Source organism: Microtus ochrogaster, chromosome 10, assembly GCF_000317375.1.
Source record: "Microtus ochrogaster isolate Prairie Vole_2 chromosome 10, MicOch1.0, whole genome shotgun sequence".
In the NCBI taxonomy this organism is placed as follows: domain Eukaryota; kingdom Metazoa; phylum Chordata; class Mammalia; order Rodentia; family Cricetidae; genus Microtus; species Microtus ochrogaster.
Window position 1 is genome coordinate 32,147,747 of NC_022016.1, and position 22,066 is coordinate 32,169,812.

At 42.9% G+C, this 22,066-nt stretch overlaps 1 protein-coding gene across 3 annotated transcripts in view; it reads left to right on the forward strand.

The window, feature by feature from the left end:
* The window catches only part of Fggy (FGGY carbohydrate kinase domain containing), a 373,913-nt gene that overhangs the window by 33,846 nt on the left and 318,001 nt on the right, over window positions 1-22,066 (forward strand). For all 3 annotated transcript variants that reach the window (XM_013348239.2, XM_026781785.1, XM_005352745.2), the window contains exons 3-4: window positions 767-878; window positions 1,727-1,878. In XM_013348239.2, the coding sequence (XP_013203693.1) occupies window positions 767-878; window positions 1,727-1,878 (264 nt within the window). The remainder of the gene's footprint in view (window positions 1-766; window positions 879-1,726; window positions 1,879-22,066) is intronic.

Genomic DNA, 22,066 nt, shown 5'->3' on the forward strand with positions numbered 1-22,066 from the left:
TTGCTTTATATTATTTTCAGTCAGATTGCTTATCTTTCCCTTATTCATTTATAGGTTCTTTCAGTATTTTAGTGATATTAAATTTTCTTTAGAAAGTCAAAGATTGTTTTAAAATCTCAGACATTTTTGTGACATCATGGATCAAAGGTTTTTGGTTTGTTTCATGATAAAACTCCTGGTTTGGTTTTCTAGAATTGGGAGTTGAATTCAGGCTCTTGTGCGTTTGGTGCAGGGACTCTGCCACGAGCTACATCTTGAACCCAACTATAACATTTTCTACAAATGAAGTTCTGAATTGTTATCCTGTGTGTACGGGTCTTCTTCCTGAATGTACCAGATACATCCCTGGGGCCTGGGACTGGAGTTAGAGTCCCAGTTAGAGATTGTGAGCCACCGTGTGGGTGCTGGGAACTGAACCCAGTGAGCAGCAAGTGCTCTTAACCCTTGGGCCATTTCTCTAGCCAACAACGCTGCTTTCCAGGATGGGAACCTGGGAAGTTGGGCTTCTTTCAGGAGTCATTTCATGGTCAGCATATTTCATTTAGGATTACAGCTGTGGGATTGCACTGCTAGAAGCCCCGCTCTGACCTTTGGGCACACGGTAGATCATTATTTTAAATTAAATAGTGATACTAAACATTTTTTATGACATGTTTTAGCCGATTTAAAATTTTTGCTTTCGTTTCCTTCAAGTAGTAACTTGTTTTCAAGGTTTTAAGAGCCCAGATATTGTAATTTATGTTTTGTTTGCTTGCTTTTAAAACAGAAAATTGTGCAAGGGGTTGATGTACAACGAATCCGAGGACTTGGGTTTGATGCCACGTGCTCTTTGGTCGTCTTGGATAAACAGTTCCATCCTTTACCAGTAAACCACGAAGGTAGGACTGCACTTGTCCCTTCCTCTTCAGGCTGCTGCAGGAGGAAGTCTATGTTTAGAACTTTAAAGTTCAAGAATCCTACATTTCTAGGAGCCCATACTGTCTGATCTGCATATATATAATATAATATAACATAATATAATATAAATATTATTCCTTTGTAACATCTTTTCACAAGTATCATGAGGTTTATCTCCTTAGATGGATGTGATTGGCTTGAGATGGAACTTTATATTTGCTTTGTTTCGACAAGGAAATATTTCAGCAGAAGTCATGTAAGCGGAGGGTTTACTTTAGCTTACGGTTATGTGTTACTTGGAAGCAGGGAAGTCATGTCCTCCAGAGCTTGAAACAGTTGATCCCTTTATATCTGCAGTCAGAAGACAAGAACAAGAAGTGTGCGTACAAGATGCTTCATCCCCTCGGCCCCTCGCCTTCACTGCAGGGCCCACCCCTTGAGATGGTCCTGCCCACATTCAGAGTAGATCATAATTGGGTGTTAATTAACCCAATTAAGAAAATTAAATTCATTAGTTCATTTTACATTTACATATTTAGTGAATATGTACACGGGGAGGGCACATCTGACACGTGTGGAGGCAGAAGACAACTTACAAGGGTTGACTTGCTCCTACTGTGTGGGCTCGGGGGATCAAATGCAGGTCATCAGGCTTGGTGGCAAGTGACTTTACCCACTGAGTCATGTCCCCCCACTCACACTTTGCTCATTCTTGACACATGAATCACTGTTGGAGTGGGGTAGAGCTTTGCCTGGGAACCCATCATTGTTCCTTTGAAGTAGAAAGAAAATAAGACACGTGTATGCATCTTTCTCTCATGTCTTCTAGGGGATTCCAAGCGAAACGTTATTATGTGGCTGGACCATCGAGCGGTCAGCCAGGTTCACAGGATCAATAAGACCAAGCATGGTGTCCTTCGGTACGTGGGTGGCGTGATGTCTGTGGAGATGCAGGCCCCAAAGCTCCTCTGGCTGAAGGAGGTGAGTGTGTGGGATGAGGGAACGGTACTCACAGTTATCGAGGGGCTCCTTAGATGGACTAAGAATGCCTTGTCAGGTCTGCAGTGTTTGGTTTTCCCCAGACAGTCTGGAGGGGCCCATCTTCTTGTTTGGGTTGCAGTTAATCTTTCTCATACACAGGTGTCAGGCACTATGGTACTTTACGTACCATCTTCCTGAACCCTATCTCTCTGTGCAGTAGGCTGTTTTCCTTGTCTTGAGACAGAGCTTTCCTTTATAGCCCTGTTTCACCTCAAGGTCAAGATCTTGCCTCTACTTCCTGAGTGCTAGGATTACAGGTATGTATTATTAAGCTCAAGTTTTTTTTTTCTTTTCTTATAGTGCCATGCCTCTGTTTTGTAGATTAGGAGACTTAAGATCATTAGGAGCAACCACATCACCAGAAGTGACACAATTAAGTACGCAGGAGAGTCAGAATTTGAACTTGAGATCGCTTGACTCCAAACCAGTTCTCTTAATATACTGTGTTCTGCCAAAGTTCAGAGAGGTTAATTGCCATTCCAATTAGAAAGTGGCAGGGCTAGGGTTCAAGTCCAGTCCCTCTGATGAGAGCCTTCTCTATCTACACCCTCGTAGCTCCAAATTATTCATCTTTGACCTTGTTGACATTCACGATGTCTCTTTCTCATTTTACCTGCCCTTGAGTTTCCCTGCCATTGAGTGATACGGTTATCATGGTCAAAGCTCTGGCAGGTGGTTTCCATTTCCAGATGTTAGCGCTCCTTTATGAAGTGTGGAAAATGGTGATGTCAGCTTAATGGCTCCCCTCAGAGATGGATGGGTGAGAAAGTTCACCTCCTCTGGGAACCTTGGACTTAAAACCCCTCGGTGGTCTGCTGCATAGAGAATCCATCACCTGAGCCAGGGTGTGTGTGATTCATTACTGGCCCTGGAGTGTCAGGTGGTATGGGGCATCGGTTATTTGGGTTGTCGATTGTAGAGAAAGGGAATCTGTGAACACGGAGGAGGCAGTGTTTATCAGAGCAGGTCTGGCTAGCTGCCTGTCTCGTCAATTTAAATCTGCAGAAAGCTGCCCGTGGTTGCTGAATTTGAAAATGGTCTGTCTCAGGAGTCAAGGGTTTTTGAGAATCTGATTGCGCCTCTGCCCTCAGCAATTGTATGCTTTGGGCAAAGTCGTTCTTATCCCAGGGACCTCTCTTTTCTTTCTATTTTGTGGGAGAATAGGGTTAGTTCAGTTGTAAGACTTAACCCAGATGTGCTGAAACACACAACAGAATGCAGAACTGCTGTGAGCTGCCACTTGGCTGTGTGTGTCTCAGGCACCAATTAGCTTAGTTCTCCTAAGTCCTGCCTGTCATCAGCATGGGACACAGAGACAGAGAGGACATATGATTTTACCAAACCCATGATAAAATAAGAATTTAAAGCCTGTTACCTTGCTCCGAATTCCAGCCCCTTGCAGCAGGTACTGAAAGTGCTCCATGAAGTAGACCGCTTGGACTGGGACAGGGAACGAGGGTGGTGGTGTTCTTTAAGATCACCCAACCTTAACGTCAACATGGTTGAGTGCATCTCCCTTTGTGGGCATCTAGAAGGAAAGTGGTATTGAGTTCGGCTCAGAGCCCAGGGACGATGGTCCTTTGTTTACATGAGACTGCATGTGTGGACTTCGGGACCTATATTGTCTTGTACTGTACTTGAGATTAATCTTCAATACATAAAGTCAAAATATAATTTCTAGGTGAGACCACAGTGTCTGTAACTTCCTAAGAATGTCTATGTGTTTGTTTTTGGCATGCATCATTTTACCAGTTGATACTTCCTCAGGAAAACTGGTGATCCCTAGGATTGGGGGTCACAATGTTGATACCAAACTCAGTGTGGACCCCAGGCATGAAACACTGAGAACTCTTAGACTCAAGCAATCCTTCTGCCTAAAATGTCCAAGGAAGCTGTAACTACAGGCCTGCCCTGTCACGACTCTCTAGGTATTATTTTCAGAAATACAATTTCCTTTTAAAATATTTTGAGGAAAGGTCAAAACATGTCTTTTCTGCTTATTCATGTTTCAAAAAGTGAACTTAAGATTGGCGTGGTGTTTTACTTTCTCTTTGTCTTGTTAGCATGCATAAGAATTCCTGCTGAACATCCTTTTGGCGTTAACATGACCGCGTCTCCTCAAAGGTCTTCTTACAGCACTTCTGAAACTTGAATGTGTAGCTGAATCACTGGAGGTCTTGTTAAGCCGTACATTCTGTGCCAGCAGCCCTGGGGCAGGGACTAAGATTGGAAGAGTTTCATTCCTAGAAGGTTGTTGGGTGATGTGGATGCTGCTGGCCTGAGGATTTAAAAGCCTCTGTCAATTTTATGCTTGACTCTTGTACTATGAAGAAAAGCATGCATGTATGGGGAATAAGAAAAGGACCATTGCTCTTCATTCATTAGCGAGAGATACAGGAATGTTAGACAGCTTCAGTAGAGCTGTTAAGTACATATTCATATAAGAATGTGAGATTCTGTGCTCTTCAGTTTATTAAGCTGCCATTTGTCTACTCATTAAATTACTTATTACTATTATTTTATTTGTGTATTTGTGTATGGGTACACCATCCACAGACACGTGGTATATGGAGGCCAGAGGACAACTTTTACAAGTTAGTTCTTTCCTTCTGCCACGTGGGTCTCAGGCATTGAGCTCATATTGTTAGGCTTGGCAGCAAACACCTTTACCCACTGACCATCTTGCTACATCATTTCTATATATTTTTTTTATTACAGCATTTATAAGTCCTGACTGAGTTCCTGTTATAAACCAGCAAGTGCTGGAAAGACACCAGGAAAAAAAGGACAATAGGAACTAAGCCTTAACCTACACAAGCAGAGAGTCCATGGGATATAGTAAAGTTTGGGGGAGTCGGATGGATGGAAACAGAGCCATTGGATGGAGACATTCCAAGCACAGTGATAGAGGGACATGCAAAATGTTCTGGGCAAAAAAAAAAAAATGATTTCTGGAGAAAGATAATTTGGCCTGAGCCCCAGGGTCCACATGGAGGCTTTGTCTAGTAGTTAAAGCAGGAAGGATTTTCTTGACATATCCTATGATGTAGTTTGGGTATGGCATATAAGTCGCAAGGGAAAGATGGGACTTTAGTGAGTGTAGTTGGAGAAGAGGTTGGTAAGTAGCGTTTTAAGGGCTTAAGTTGGTGTGCAGTTTGGTTGATGGTTATGAAGTTGGAGAGAGAATGTCTTAGATAACTTCGCCAGGGACGTGAAGCAAAGAAATGTGTACATAAGAGCTGGAACTTTCTCACCTACCATGGAAGCCTCTAGTGACTCTGTTCTGGGATAAATAAAGCCACATGCACCCTGGCCCAGTGGATGGTATGTGAGGCCATTTATGTCCTTGCTCATTTTAATTCATACACGGGAACCCAGTTAGACTCCTCCAAACATAGGCGGTTCTTCGCACCTCAGTCTTGGCTGGGGAATGGCAGATTCTACTCTTCTTTCCGGTGTTTGCCTGTCGGACTTGTTAACAGGGGGCTTGGGAGCTAGGAAATTGTTTTACACCTTCAAATGTTGAAGAATATTCAAAAGTGTATTTTGTGACACGTGAAAATTAAGTGAAGCTTAGTGGGTGGGGCTAAAGCTTTACTGGCGCACAGCCACATCCAATCATCGCTGTAGTGTCTGTAGCAACTGTTTTGTTACACATGAACAGACGAGATAGAAACTCGTCTACAAAACAAAACTATATGTGGCCTACAAAAACAAAAATATATTTGGTCTGGGCCTGGAAAGAAAATAGTCGCTGACCCCATTGGTCTTGAAGGTGATCTTCCTCTGCCAAAGAAGGGTGCTTTCTGTACAGCTGACTCTTCCTTGTCAATAGGTCTTGGTTGTAAGAGGACCACTTGTTTGTTTCCTGCCCCCCCCGGGGGGGGGCAGCTCAGACCTGAAATAGTCACACAGAAACTATATTATTTAAAACACTGCTTGGCCCATTAACTTTAGCTTCTTATTGGCTAACACTTATATCTTAATTTATCCCATTTCTAGTAATCTGTGTATCGCCACATGGCTGTGGCTTACCTGGTAAAGTTCCCAGCATCTGTCTCCAGCAGGGCTACATGGCTTCTCCTCACTCTGCCTTCTTCCTCCCAGCATTCAGTTTAGTTTACCCTGCCTAGCTAAGTTTAGCCTTACTATAGGTTCAAAGCAGTTTCTTTGTTCACGAATGCTAACCACAGCACACAAAGGGGACTGCCACATCAGGTCTTGGCTGTCCATGTGCTTCCTTCAAAAGTCTTTCTCGCCAATCAGAAGGCTTCCATTTATACCCTTACCAGTATAGATCTACATTGTAGACATGACATGATGTTATATCAGTTTCCATGAAGGTTTCTGTTGTGTTCGCTTCCTCTTGCCATTGTAATCCGTGGGTGGATAGAAATCAGTTCCAATCCATTTGTTCACTGCTGTATCTCTAACCCTTGCCTAGAGGGTGAAACACAAAAGTTTTGAATAATTTCAGTGGCCTGATAAGGTGCTCCAGGGAGAACCAATGAGAACAGAGTTAGTTTTAGGAATACACAGGACAGTGAGACTGATTGGGCTGACCACTCTTTCATAATGAGGCCATTTCTGGGTTCCTTTTCCTTAGTCTGGGATACCATGTCCCAGGAAGGCAGGCTGAGTTTGGAGTTTAGATATCTTTCAAGTCAGAAGGGATGTACCGGGACAGATGTAGCTCTTGGGCAAAAAAGACTGGGATCTAGTCTTATAATATGGAATTTTAAACATGTCCTTTACCTTTAAGGTTTGCTTGATTTAGGATGAAATGTATCTCCTTCATATGAATTGTCAGATACAAGGAAAAGTGCCAGTTGAATTTTTCATAAGCCCAACAGCTGAGATTTTCCATTTGACCTTAGTGATTCTGACTCTCATCTTAATGAAGGCCAAGTGTAAATTAAGTTCTGCCATCCTGGAGCAGCTAGAGTTGCCTGTGTTTATTAACATGAAATACTGTAGCATAACAAGATGTAGGCTACAGGAGGTCAGGAGAGTTTACAGCTGAGGCTGATGTGAATTCTGACAACTCTGTGTTAATGCGACATGAGTAGCTGGCCTTTCTAGGACGCCTGGAGAGATTGCAGTCTGGCTTTTCAGTCAGTTCCCTATCCTGCCATTGTCCCCAGAGAATGAAACAAATCATCCAGCCCTCCACGTCCATCCATTCCTTATACTTCTGTTTGCTCCAGAGTGCACTGCAAAATGAGTTCCCCTTCCTACTCGGAACCTAATTAGACCTAGTTGGTTCTCACGTACCTTTCCTGGCCCCTGTAGAGTCTGGAATGGATCCTGGGTGTTGGGATGTGGAGTGGTAGGCTCCTTCCGTCTGAGGGAAGTAGCAGTTAAGTGCATTGCAGTAGAAACTGTTGAGAAGAAACTCTACTGTGCATCAGAAAGATCTTACTTCCAAATTCTAGTCCATTGGTTCTCAAGCTTCCTAATGCCACCACCCTTTAATGCAGTTCCTCATGTTGTGGTGACCCTTCTCAGCTATAGCCTTATTTTCGTTGCTACTTCATAACTGGAATTTTGCCACTGTTATGAATCATAATGTAAATATCTGTGTTTTCTGAAGGTCTTAGGTGACCCCTGTGAAAGGATTTTCTGACTTCTAAATGGGTTGCGACCCACAGATTGAGAACCACTGATCTGATTCTTTCTGTCAAATAAGAGGCCTGCCACTTTTTGTTGGTACTTTTCCTGGCTTGATTATTCCATTTTTCTTGACGATGTCATAAACCCTTTATCTTAAGGTTTATTCTAATCATGGAACTTTTTGAAAGATAAAAATATGTTCATATTTTTATATGTACCATTTTTTTTTTTGTCTCTGAAGTCACAGTCTTAGAAACTGCTGTCTTTCTTAGGGTAGCTTCACATTTCATATGCAGTCCTAATTCTTCTCACTCCTGCTCGGGTGCTGGAGCTAATATAGAGGTTGAGGGACTTTGAAAGACACAGCACAGTTCTACAACATTGACAGCAAAAACTGTCGAGGATTTGAAGGTAGACGTGTCGTGTATAAATCTCTTTGCTACCACTTACCAACTGTAGGGTCCTGGAAAAGCTAAACAATCATCTTGAAGCCTCAGAGCCCTGGACTGTGATAATACTGGCCTTGGAGAATTATTTTAATTTGGCAGGATTCTTGGAACGTGGTTTGTGCGGTAGATATTTACAAAGTCGCTTCACTTTTCTGCCATTCTATTTATATTTTTTTTTTCTCTTGGGATGGGCATTGCAGCCACACGCTATCTGTGACTGAGAGAATTCTAAACACTAGAATATCTTCCTTCATGGAGCTGGCCTTTATGCATGGCCAGTGCTTTGTGAGGATCATGCTTCTTGCTTAGGGATTAAACGAACATGTGAGGCTGTCAGTGACAAGCAGAAAGCAGGAAGCAGGAACGGACCAGACTGGCCCAGTCATTGTGTGATACCTGCACAAAGACAGCTGGGCCTGGCCCAGACCAGGCAATCAGTGATAATCTTTTCCCCTCTCTCCCTAAACTTGACCAGGAACTCCAGCCCCCATGGTACCAACATTTTATTTTGCAAAGATCATTTTATTATGACACCACTCTTGTGGAGTACGTTTTATTTTCCTTGTTTTACAGATGAAGAAGGTGAAGCTCAAAAGAGTTAAATGATTTATGTTTTCTGGCCTGGAAAGAAACCAATAGCTTTGTTAGGGTTCTGTTCTCTACCCATATTCTGTAGGCACCTGCATCAGTCTTTATGGACATCCAGAAGGAGGCTCTGCTGCTGGGAAATTAGTCTGATCAGAAGAGAAATAGGCCAGCCAAGCTGAGTGAACAGAGGCAGGAAGTAGTTGCCAACAGTGGCTAGTGAGTATACAATGTTACTGCCATACTGCATATCTAGTACTTGCAAGCATTTTTATTCCCATTAATACATCTGATCCTTACAACCATTTATGAAGTAAATATCTTCTTTTATGTATCAGGCAATAGATACAGAGACATGGAGATTTCCTAGAGTCACTCAGCTAGTAAGTGTCCAGGCTGAGGTTTGAGCTTTAACATTTTCCATTCAGAATATGGGCTCATCGCCATTTTACCCCACTGTTTCTGCCATGCTCTCCATGAACTAATTCAGGAAAACACTGTAGCTGGCAGAATTCAGAGGCTCCGAAGTCGTGAGCACTTGGTGGTGGGCTTGTATTTTTGTTTTTCCTTTAGCAAGGGTCCCTGGGTGATAGGCACTGTGCTAATATTTAGGGATCTCCAGGTAAATAAAAGAGGTGAAGGACCTGGATAGCTTCTGGAGATCTAGTTTACAGAGGCAGAAAATAGACACGAAGGCAGATATATATGTATATACAGTGATTTTGTTTTCTGGAAAATGCTGTGAAGGATTTGGGGTAGACAGCTTAGGATTCATTTTGGTGGTTTAATTGGACCAGAATGATGAGATTTTTAGGAAGAGGCATTGGATTCCCTGCAGGAAGGAATTCACCTCATGAAATCAGCTGAGGAGGTTAGCAGGGCTGGGCCTTCTGAGCTAGGTGGGGAGCAGGCTGTGGTGTGCTCAGAAGGGGCCAGACCAGAGCATGCACAGCCTTGGAGCCCAGGGTTGAAGTTTGAACTTTATTCTAGGAGCAGTAGGATATGGCTGGTTGGTTTTAAATATGGGTGTGACACAATCTGTTTTATGACTTAAAAACCAAAAAACCATTCTGGTGTGATGCTATGCTAGGCAGATAGTAAGTATTTGTGTGACAATAAGGCTTACACTGGATTGTTAGAGAGAAAAACATTAAAATATTGAATGCACAGACTCCTAAATATATGTCTTCAGAGGAATTATTCATACAGAAAACAGATGAGTTGCAGAGAAAGAAAGCATCACTAGTGGGGCTCTGTCCTTGATTGGATCCTTGCCTGTGGGAATAGCAATTTCATTCTTTGCTTCTTGATAATTCCCCATGAAAAAATAGTCTTGTAACCACAGCCAGATTTTTTGGTTGATAGCACTTGGTTATTCTACAGGGGAATTACTTTCTTCTTGGACCTATTTCCCTAAATATCACTGAGGAATTTCATGTAAACTCCATTATTTTCATATCATTGTACAGCTAAGGAAACCAAGGCTCAGAAGCCCTCCACGGCATCTCTGAAGGGCATGGACTACTTTCAGAATCTTACTCGGCTCAACCTGCCAGAGTGCCTAGGCTCTAACCATCACCTCTTACTTCTTACTCATAAAAGTCATTCGTTTATTCCCCCTTGCTTGTCATAGGATGGTAGCCCACAGACCCAGTCAGGCCCCTAGACAAGTTTTGTTCGATCCACCATATATGGAAAAAAGCAATTTTGAATATTTCCAATACTTAAAGACTATATGATTTCTCATAAAAGTCTAGATTTTCTGCGTCTCTGGAAAAAGAAAGAAGCTGACAGTTCCAGGGTCACATAGCTGTGCATGAGGGTGGCTGGTGTGAGAAAGCCTGCCCTGCTGGAGGGGCTGGCATCCCTCCTGTCACAGTGGTCCCACCCAGACTGTTAATCCTTTCCCTTTCCAGCCCTCCCTTCCAGGCGTTTGCATTTGAGATCCAGGCTGTGGGAACTCGTTCAAGGACTCCATCATTACTTTTCCTATAACAAATGCTGAGCGCAATGGAAAGACTCTCCAGATGGTGAATTCCTTGGTCCTTGGCTGTGATTCCATGCCAGATTCTTTACACCTCTGGGTCTTTGCTTAGTTTTTTTTTTCCTTCCTCCTGGCAAACCTATAATAATTTTTCCCTTTCCTTGAATACATACTAATTGCTTAAGACTCAGATTCCCCTTCTCCTAGAAGCCATTCTTGACCTTGGCCATCTAGTGCTGACTAGGGCCCTCCTCTGTGTCCTGTGTAACCTCCTTTGTGTTATCCGTACCTTGGGAACTATTACACTGCATTGTACCTGATTGGTCCATGTGCTGCCTAGCACCTAGAGCTCCAATGAGTAGCTCAAGGTAATAACACAGTAAACACTTATATACATGGGAGTATGGATGTGTGCGTTCAATTTTGAATTATTGCCATGTTTGATTGCTGAGCATATCCTTCCGAAGTAAAGATCTCCTGTACGCTCAATCTGAGTTTATTTTCTCTTCCCCATCATGGAAAACGAGGATTAGAGGATTATTTATCCTTTCTACCAGGGCCTATCCGTTGGCTTCAGATCTGTTACCCAAGTCTGGGACTTATCTCCCAAGTGTTGTGAATACAGGCTCTAGGAAGTAGATGAGGGTCCTGGACTCTCTCTATGCCCTTGCACTCTGGCAGTGAGTACACCTCCTACAGGAGAAGCTAAAACTTTTCTGCTAATCAAAAAGTCTTTCTCTAGAATGCTTGTACCACAGCATTGTGCGTCAGGATCAGATACCCCAGCAACTGAACCTTGAATCTGGTAGTGTCCATTGTCCTGGGGTGTGTGATGGGTTTTCTCCAGGGTTTTCTGTTGTAAGCTGTCTTCAAATACATACAGAACAAGGAGGCCAGAACCCTGTACTCTGAGCTCCTACTCCAATTTACGTATTTGACTTATGCTATCTAAGTTCTGTGTTAGTTTTATAGTAGAACAGGATGATGGAAAAATGTACATTAGGAAAAGAAAAGTTGCTCATCAGGTTACCTAACCATATTAAAAAATGCCAGCTATTACTGTAATAGTATTCTTTGTGTATTTTACTTTATGGCTTTTGGTAGTCTTTGACCTATATTCATTTCTTTTTTCTTTTCAGTCAGGGTTCAAATTTAATCCCTTTTGAACTTTATTTGCCTTTCAATATCTTTTATCTTTTTTTGTTTTTAATACATCTCAACTGGCTTCCCCTCCTCCTGTCCTTCCCATTATCCTTCCACCTCTTCTCTCTTCCAGATCCATCCCACACAGAAAAAAGCAGGCCTCCCAGGACATTCACTGAACATGACATAGCAAGATACAACAAGACTAAGTACAAATCCTTTCATAAAGGCTGGGCGAGGCAACCCAGCAGGAATAAAAGGGTACCAAGAGCAGACAAAAAGGCCAGAGATAGCCCCACTCCCACTATCAGGGGCCCCACCAAAACACCAAACTAGTAGCCATATCATGTACACAGAGGACCTGACACAGACCCATGCAGGCTCCATGATTGCCACTTCCCAGTTGAAATCTGTGAGCCATGCTCTGCTGGTACCCTGGGCCCTTTTGGCTCCCACATTTCTTGCTCCCCCTCTTCCATTGGGTTCCCTGAGCTCCAAGGTTAGGGACTTGATGAAGATCTCTAATTTGGGTTCTCTATCTAACATTTGGCTGTGGGTCTCTGCATCTCCTCCCATCAGGTTTGAGGATAGGATCTCAGTGAAGTTCTTTTGGACTCTGTTTTGCTTTTCTGTGACACTATTTCTTCCTCATTTGGTTTGTTGGATTCTTAGGTCCCTAGGAAAAGGGCTCAGATCTCTTCTTACTATTGGGTGTCCAGAGCTGAGCATGGTGCTTGGCATTGGAAACACAGTAAATGTTTATTGAAGGAATCCATGTCTCTTGACCAGCCAAACTGATGACTTTAGTATAGAGCAAATTCTAATTGGTCTTAAGTATAAAAACTCAGATATAGATATTGGGGTATATGTTGAAAGATCAGAGATGTAAAGGAGCCTGTAGGGGTAATGACTTGGGTGGAGCCTATGTAGGAAAGTCTGATCTTAGTGGGAAGCGCTGTCGAGCCCATAACCACACTCCCCAAAGGAGCTACTTCATTGTGGCTTCTGGGCTTGGTGGTCTCAGTTGTTGGTGTCTTTAGACTCAAAAGTGCATGTATACCCTTTTGTCATTAGAGTACTTTCCGAGTCAAGGCTCCACTGTCCTACCTGGTCTGTTTTGCATTATGGCATTTCTAAGGGGTCTAAACTGTATGATGGATGGGTTTTCCCTTAGTAATGATATGTTGAAGAGTATGGAAACTTACCCAAGTTAAAGCAAAGAAAGCAATTAGGTCATGCAGTCTCCCTTTTTACCAAATAATTGCATATATTTATAATGTTCATAATTTTACTAAAATAGCTATTTTTCTATTATTATTTTAAATTTTACTTAACCACTAATTAGTGAAATATTTTCCTCCATGGACTGGCACCATGCTTTTGGCGTTTGAGAACAACTGATGCGTATAACCTCTGAACTCCTTCCGCACTGGCATTTTGTGAGAGATGTGGGGAGTTAGGGACCATCAGAGAGATGCCTCTTGCAGCTGTCTTGGTCTGCAGCCACGTGGTCTGGCCTTGACTGGAGGGATGGGGTGGGTCAGAGACTTGCCCAGAGACCTGAGAGAGAGTGAACCACACTGTGTAAGTATTTATTGAACATGTCCGTCCCCTGCTCTGGGAAACAGCAGCTGGGTGGTGGTTTTAGGAGGTGAGTCCATGGTTCATGTAGGGTTTCCCTCTAGTCTTTGTTCCTATTGTCTGCAGGATTTAGGCAGCTCATGCACCTTTGGCTCTGATGTTCATATTTATGAAATGTTGTCCCTGGCAATACTGTGTATCAGAGGGACTAAAGCAAACTCTTGATTGCTTGTGGTAGTGATAATAACAAAACAGTTGATTATTGGGTTATATTTTTGGTATGCTTGTTTCTGGAGTCATTTAATCAAAGAATGAAAGGGGATGGGATTTACATTGTTCAGAGGGCCAGACCTTGACAAAAATTATGCTTAATCTTTACAGACAGTTTTTAGGAAAGAATGCATACATGTAATTTTTAGTAGAGCTAGTAATTTATAAGCTTCTTAACACTATATAACAAAGTTGCCATAGTAATGTTATAATTTTGGTTAGGTTTAAATCAGAGGCATTCATTAGTTCCCATATGACTACTCTAGAAAGCTCTGTAAGCCATTTGGTCAGTAAAGCTGTCACTGAATATTTCCTTATTTTGATGGCATTAGTATATGGCAAAATGAAATTTTTATTTGTAAAATAAACCCTCATTATGAAAAAAGCTATTCTCCAAGCTAAAACAATTTAAAAAGAACTTTCTTTTTTAAATCAGTATTAAAGGTATGCTAGTCATCTTTCTGCTTGTATAAAATTTTCTGAGATAGCCAGATATAATGGCTTACACCTTTAATCACAGCACTTGGGAGCAGAGGCAGAAGGATTTCTGTGAATTCAAAGTCAGCCTGGTCTACAAAAAGCAAATTCCTTTTTTTACTACATAAACCAGAGCTACACAGTGAGACCCTGTTAAATATATATATACACATATATGTATACGTATATATATGTATACGTATACATATATATGTATATATATATAATCCAATGTATAATATTAACATATATATTATATTTTGGCTCATGCTTTTGAAAGTTTCGACCCATGATCAAGTGGCCCTTGCTTTGGGGCCTGTGGCAAGGCAGCATATCATTTAAGGAATGTAATAGAGAAAACTATTCATTTCCTGGTAGTCAGAGGCTGAAAGAGAAGCTGGAGAGGTGGCTCAGTGGTTAAGTGTGTATACTGTTCTTAATTCCGCGCCCAGCACACATGTCAGTCAGCTCACAAATGCCTCGAATTCCAGCTCCAGCCCGAGCCCAGCGCTTCTGGCTTCTGCAGCCACCTGCATGCTGATGCACACCCCCATCATGTATGCATAGTGAAACTCTTTAAAAGTAATTTAGTTATCTAATCAAGGAAGATTAGCAGCCAGCCCCTAATGCCCCAGCTTTCTCCTTTGAGGAGCCACCTCCCTAAAGTCTCACAGCTTTCTAGCAGAATCACGCACGGCCTGGCCACCATTTCTTTGCCTTTAGTTTTATAGACTTTTGTGGGGCACTTACCTAAACCACAGCAAAAGTAATCAAGGTAATCTGTAGAGTGGGATCCAAAAAAGTGACTGTAAAAAGGAAATGTAAATTTTGACCTCTTTGACCTCTCTGCTCTTCAGACCTGGAAACAAGATGAAGAAAACTCCATTAGAAACTTATCATAGGATATTGCCAAAGTAACACTCATACATTTGAACACAAACCCCCTCTCAATTCCTACTTGAATGGGTGAGATAGGCTAAGAGGACCCCATGTGCTGAAGCCACTGAGTGGGAGAGCTGGGGTTCTGTTTCACATTGTGTTCAAGTTGTGCAGTTTCTAGTTCACAGGGCTCAGGAACAGGGGAGATGTCCTGGGGACAAATTGGAGTTGGGTCATGAATACTAGGGGTAGTGGAGTTTGCGAATGGTCGTGGTGGCATTTGGTGAACTGAGATCTGTCAAGCAGGTGAATAGCACTGAGTTCAGTGAGGTCCTTGGAAGGCTGTTTATATGGCTTGAATTTCCTTTTGGAACATCACGGGATAGATTCCATTTGCCCAGTAGCCACAGTCAGAGAAAAGCCAGCAGATGTTGGCCGCTCGCTTCCAGTTCCCTCACTACAAGGACGTCAGCCTGCAATCCAAGGAGGCTCTATGATCTCTCATGGCTGCAGCATCCTTTCTAAGCAGAGGAGACATTCTCCTTATTCCATACAATTCGAGAGTAGGCTAGGCAGCGCTGCTAAGCAGAAGAGCAGGGAGTTAGCCCTTCGCGTCCACGGCGATAGGAGTCAGTGTGAGGTATCACCCTTTCCACCTCTGAGGGGCGTTTGACTCAGAGACGGTGACATCAGACATGACTTCATCCATCCAAAGGAAAGACCGTGTGCAGACTGAGAGCAAGGCAGCCTTTGTCCTTCTCTCTCCATGGTTTGTCTCATCGGGGACATTGTTGTGTGCCCATACAGTTTTCCCTCTTTTCTTTTTTTTTCCCTTTAACATTCTCTCATTGCTTTGCACTTACTTTTGCTGCATTGTGTTTACATCTCATGCTTAAACCTATTCCTCCTCCTTACCCATGCCTCCCTGTGGCTTTTTGTCCCTTTGCTTTTGTCTTTATTTTTGTCTCCTTCCTGCTTAATCTCCTTTGCTATTTTCTCCCTATAGATCTTCTGTTTTACCTCCGTTTTCCTTTTCCTCTGCTCTCTGTCCTCTCTCCGTGTCAGAAATGTATGTGGGAACTGGTCCTCCTTCCTCTTGACTGTTCGCTTTCAGGATCTCCACCAGGTGCTTGCTGTCCCCATTGTCCTAACGCACCATCATCCTTTCCTCAGGGAGGCAGGGCAGTTCCCATCCCTTCTGACTTCTTACTGACTTTGGGAAAAGCCCCTCTGACTGATCCTCTCTCTGTTCCTTCTCCTCATTTATGGGTTCAGTTAGTGAGTCCTTCTCACTGCTGCCCGTGTCCCTGACACAGTGGGTCCTTCCCTCTTTCTCTCCTTCCTTACGTTTGCCTTCCCTTCATATTGAGATCCAACATTACTTTGTCTGTGGTCCCTTTCCTCTCTTTCCTACTCATGATTGTATCTTCCCCTTATGGTCACACAGATTCTATGCTTTATAAGCGAAATACTTTAGAACTTCAACAGTCATCTGGTGCATTTCATACGCAGAATCTTTCTTATTCCTAGGCAGCTTGAGATTTTGTGATCAGGGGCTGGAGAGATGATGGCTCATTGGCTGAGAGCATTGACGTCGCTTCCTGAGGACCCAGGTTCGATTTCCAGCACCTTCATGGCAACTCACAATCATCTTTAGGTATAGCCCCAGAGGATCTTCCATTTCCTGGGCTCTGGAGTTAACTTCACATGTATGGTGCCCAGATATACAAAATACATAAAAATAAAGGAAAATTTTAAATGATTAAAAAATTGCAATAATCTCCACGCTTCTTCTTTAGCTGTACCTGCCAGTTCTGGCATAGTCTCCGGAACAAGACAGTGGATCCATCATGGGGGCGGTGTTTGACATTCTCATCTACTGCTTTTGCTTGACCAATGAAGTAACTTATCATTTGTGGCCTTTGCGTATGCCTGGTGGGAAATGATGGTCAAGCACTCTAATTCTTGCATAAATGAATAAGTAAGGCTGGATATGCCCAAGGAAGCCCTCACAGAATGCTTAAGAATGCCCACTCTTTAAGGTTTGGGGATGAAAAAAGTTTAGGTGGAAAGATCTTTGGGAAAGAAGGGTATCTGTTTGAGCTAGATAAGAAGAGTTGATGCCTGTTTATCCTCAGAGGTCCCAGGGCCCTCCAATCTAAGGCAGCTCTTTTCCCGCTGCAGTACCCCCCCCCATCACTTGGTGCTTGGCAGCCATGTAAGTGGTACTGCACTGACCCAGGAACCCATGCCAGGAAGTGAATGAATCCATTTTCCAATTAAAATGAAACTTCTCCAAAAGACCTACTCACCCGGAGAAGAGAATTTATCTTCCTGGCAGTCAGGCTTGGCTAGAATATATTTCTGCCCCTGAAAGAGACTGAGAAAAGCCATTAGCTTGAATGGAATAAAAAGGAAACGAGGACAGTCCTTATTCATTCATGCGCCCATTCATTCCTCATTTTCATTCCCATAAACTATTATTTAGTTAGGATATCTCTGCTCATCCATTCACTTATTCTTTCATTCAGCTAGCATTACTCATCATCTGTGCATCATATACAGGTCTAGATCCCAGGCATAGATTGCAAGGAAACCATAGTTCTGTCTTCAAGGAGATTCATTGTAACGAGAAGGGCAGACGCTGAGCAACTGATGGGCAGAACAGGGATAGGGACATTCACCAGGTACTACAGGTGTGGTGGTTGGCTTATTTTCAACTTGACACAAACAAGAATCACCATCAGCATTTTACTTGAGGATTGTCTGGGTTACATTGACCTTTGTACATGTCCGTGTGTGTGTGTGTGTGTGTGTGTGTGTGTGTGTGTGTGTGTTCTTGACTGCTAACTGTGTTGGGTGGTACTATTTCATGGGCTGGGCCCTGGACTGTAAGAGTGAAGAGAGCTAGCTGAGCAAAAGGAGCAAGGAAGGACGGGCTCGTACTCTTCACTCTTATTGTGGATGTGATGAACAGCTGTGTTCTAGCCTTGACTTCCCCAAAATGATAGACTGTAGTAGCCTGGGATCATAAGCCAAATAAACCCTTTCCCCCTGTGGAGTGTGGAACAGCAGAGTGGAGTTCTCAGTGATGACTGCATTTGAGTACATCTGTATATGTATATGCACATGCATATGCACACATAGTTGGTCTTGTTTCTCCCCAAGGCTCTATCTTACACCCAGATACAAAGATGGAAACCTGCTCATGAATTAACTGATGTTTGGACAGAAAGGATATCGGGACATGAGGATTCACAGAGAAGTACAAACAGAAAAAGACCTCTTTGGGCAACAGACATGAAATCAAGGAGGAGGAAGCTCTTCTGGGGAAGATAACAGTTTTTCTGTGTTGGAATGTTGGGAGGTGGGCGGGGCATCCAGGAGACACATCTGAGGAGAGTTGTGTTGGAATCGACTCAGCTGGTTTTTCTTTGAAGTTTTCTGAAGTCAAGGAATTCATTGAGATTTCCCAGTGAGTGTGGAAGTAGTGAGGTGACTGTCATGTACACCGTTTGCAGCGTCCAAAATTTAAGATTCCCTAAAGAGAAGGGTTCATAAAAGAGACAAGGAAGCAGTGAGGGGAAGAACAGGAGGATCCAGCATGAAACATGGAGTTGATCTTTGATTTCCTGTGTGTCCACACCTCTTCCATTGCTGTCTACTCCATGAACGATGGAGTCACTCTCTCATTTCCTGTGTGTCCACACCTTCTCTATCATTGTCTATTCTAAGACTTTATGTTTCCAAAGCCTCTTCACATTTGGGCTCCCTTGCTCCTCCATAGTAAGTGCATTGAGCCACAGTTCTGTCATCTAGGTGATAGGCTTCTCTCCTGTTCAGGCATTTCTCCATTAAAGAAATGAAAAACTTTTGGGGAAGTCGAGGCTGAATAAGCAATGGATGGATGTTAAAGATGCAGAGTCTGGTATTTCACTCACCTGCCATGTTGTGGTCCTTTAAGGCATTAGTTTAATAATCCGTGCAGTGAAGATTACTTTTCTTGCTTCCCTGCCTTCTAGGATTGTACATATTATATAAATTCACTCATATAAAAAGCTTTGAAGACTATAAAGGTGGATCACAGCATTGGGAGACTCTTGTTGACTTATACAATGTACACACTATCCCTAAGGTAGGTGATAGTAGTATGAGATTTGAAGAAATAGTTTTAGAGAGATTATTTTTCTAAGGAGTGCAGCTGGGAGTTTAAGGACAGCAGATAAACTCAGGGTTTCCAGATGCCATATTGGTTACATTCTGATTTGCAATCTTATTTCCAATATACATGGTGGTGTCACATACATGGGTCAAGAAAGCATCAATGAATCTGTCAGTTGTCACGTCGATGGTAATGCTCTTAGTTTAGGAAGTTAACTGTAGTGCGGAGTACTAGTTTACCCTTCTATACGACACCTCTGGGATAGATGAGGAAGAAGAGGATGCCTATAAGTAGAGCATGTGAAAATGTATTGTACAGTGGAATTATTTCATTTTACAAATGTATGACAGGACAAATCCTTTTCTGGCTGAATAAGCTCAGGTCTTTGTTGCTTGGATGTTTTCTTCAGCAGTAGCATAGACACAGTCTATTTCATCTTTAGGCTCCAAATAAAGTCTCCTTCCCGTGGAGGATGAGCTGGCCAGCCCAGGCCCAAAGCCTCCTCTCTCTTCTAAACCCTGTCTATAATTAGTCATTAGAGACAGATATATGACCACACAAAACGCTGTGATAAAGTTATGAGGCTGACTCACCAGGCTTTGGTATCAGACTCATTACATTATTGTCGTACATCATATTTTTAATTACCTTCCCTTTGCTCATATCTTTCCCCAGCTCCAGTGTCTAGCGTTAAGTTCATCACATCTCTGGAAGCCTTTTTCCTGTTTCCCCCCCATGAGTTAGACTTATCCTTTGTCCTCGAGAAGAAGTTTGTCATTTTTAGGATGGATTTGAGCATGTGAGTGTATAGTCAGTATAAGCGGTCAGAGTGAGGGAAGAGAGACTCTCAGCAGAGGTCCTTCTGAGTTGGGTTCGCATCTAGGATAGAAGACTGACAAGTGGGGCTGTCAATCCACGCAGAGGCAGCAGCTCAAACAGAGGCAAGGAAGCAGAAGAGCAGAATGTGTTGAGGAATTGGGGGAAAAAAAGTATAGAAAGGCTGCAAGGGTGGAGTGAAGGTTACCTGAGAAGCCTGGACAATGATTCTAGAGGGGAATCCTAGGAATCATGATGGGTAAGCTGGCACCAGATAGAGGCCCAGGAGCCAGGCCCAGGACTGATTTGTCGTCGGATATTTTCAACAAAGGAAGGAATTGTTGGAGCTTAGCTTTTAGAAAGATGCTTCTGGTGCCACAAATCCCAATTTCTTTGCCTGCCTGCCTGCCTGCCTTGAAGCATTGCTGCTGGTTGCTCCCTGTCTGTGCATGGGAGTCTGCAGCATACAATAGTCTCTGTCATCCCAGGAGGATCCTGGGTGGACTTCTGACTGCCTTATGTTTTCGGCATTGTTTCTTTTGAGAATTGGGCTTCCTGAAATAACTCACCTCTCTGGGTTGCCAGGCCATGTTCGAATTTCAAAACTTGAATATAGCATCAGGATTCAATTTTGTTTTGTCATGGCTAGTTCTAGAAATATATGAACAGTGTGTAACTTGGAGTGTACAAGCAGGCTCACTTATTGTGTGTGAAGTTAGGGTGTTCTGGTCCCTGTCTTTCATTGACTATACACCATAGACAACCCAGATAGAATCTCTTTGCAATTAATAATAAACTAAACCCAATTTCCTCATGTCGTCCCTGCATTCTGATGCCCTTCCTATTATTGTTCCCCATAATCTTCCTCAGCAACTAGAAGGGGGCAGAAACCCAACAACTTCTAGAGACACCACAGTGGCATCAGGATGACTCTCCCTCCTCTGCTCAAGGATCTCCTGATTCCTGGTCTTGAATCTTGGGCACAACTTTTCCAGTCCCGCTCTCTGCCGAGACCCAAAAGCTCTGTTTATGTGAGCTCTGAGGAGTAGCCTCTGCCCAAGCAATGCTGTGGTTTTAAGAAGTGATAAATAAGAACAGGCGAGCTGTTGCCCTTGATTGCTTTCAAGCCGATGGATTGCTTAGCTCAAGAGGTTGTTACTGGAAGGCAGGGCCCTGAGTGCCAGCTCACACACCCCAGATCACTGCTAAGGCTCTGTTTCTCCAAAAGACTCATTTGTCTTAGTACCTTGTTATTTGGAGGAGAGCACCAGAGGCTCCTACTTGGAAGAGTGTTAAGATATTTCAGGATGAGACACAGCTGAAGTTGGCCTGTGTGAAGAACTTGCACTTTCTAACCTTTGGACTGCTCACGCGTGGAAGTTTGCTGAGGTCCACAGAAGTTAGGCAAGTCACCCACGATTGAAATTAGAATCTCTGAAATTCTTTCAGAATAGTTTAGAGTTGTTATTTTCCCCTCTTGTAAGCTTCATCAAGGTGTTTCCAAAGGCCCTAATCCCACAGCTCTGCTAGGAGCCAAGATGGTTGCTGCTACACAGTGCAAGAAATGAGCACTCACCTTAGAGCAGACGCCTTGGGTGACTTAGGGACAAGCTCTTGGAGTCGAACACCCTTAGATGTATTATATATTGCCTTCTCCTCTTTGAATCGCCCAAAGAATCAAGGGAGATAGAATATGGGGATACTGTCGTACATTGTGGAGGGAACAGGATGGTTACTGTGCCTAATATATGTTCAGTGAACACAAGAAGATAATTAATTTATTAAGTCCTTGGCTGGAACTTCAGCGACAGGGAGGATGAAGGACAAAGAAATTTCCATGTAAAAAAAATCTATATGGGCTAGTATGGCAGTTGATGGTAAAACCCTTGTAAAGCCCATAGCTCAATGGGAGAATTTTATGGGAACTTCTAAGCCAGCCAGTCTCTCAAATAACTGTCAGGCTTCCAGACACAGCGCTGTCATGCAGATCCTTGCCTCCTCCCTTTGATGATCAATCCACAGATTTTGCATTTGTATAGAAATCAGGGACTATTTGTTCATTTCTCTTCCATGCCCATGTATATTCTTTTTAAGTTTTCTTTTATATTTTGAGATTATGATATAATTGCATAATTTCTCCCTTCTATTTTCCTTCCTTCAAACCCTCCC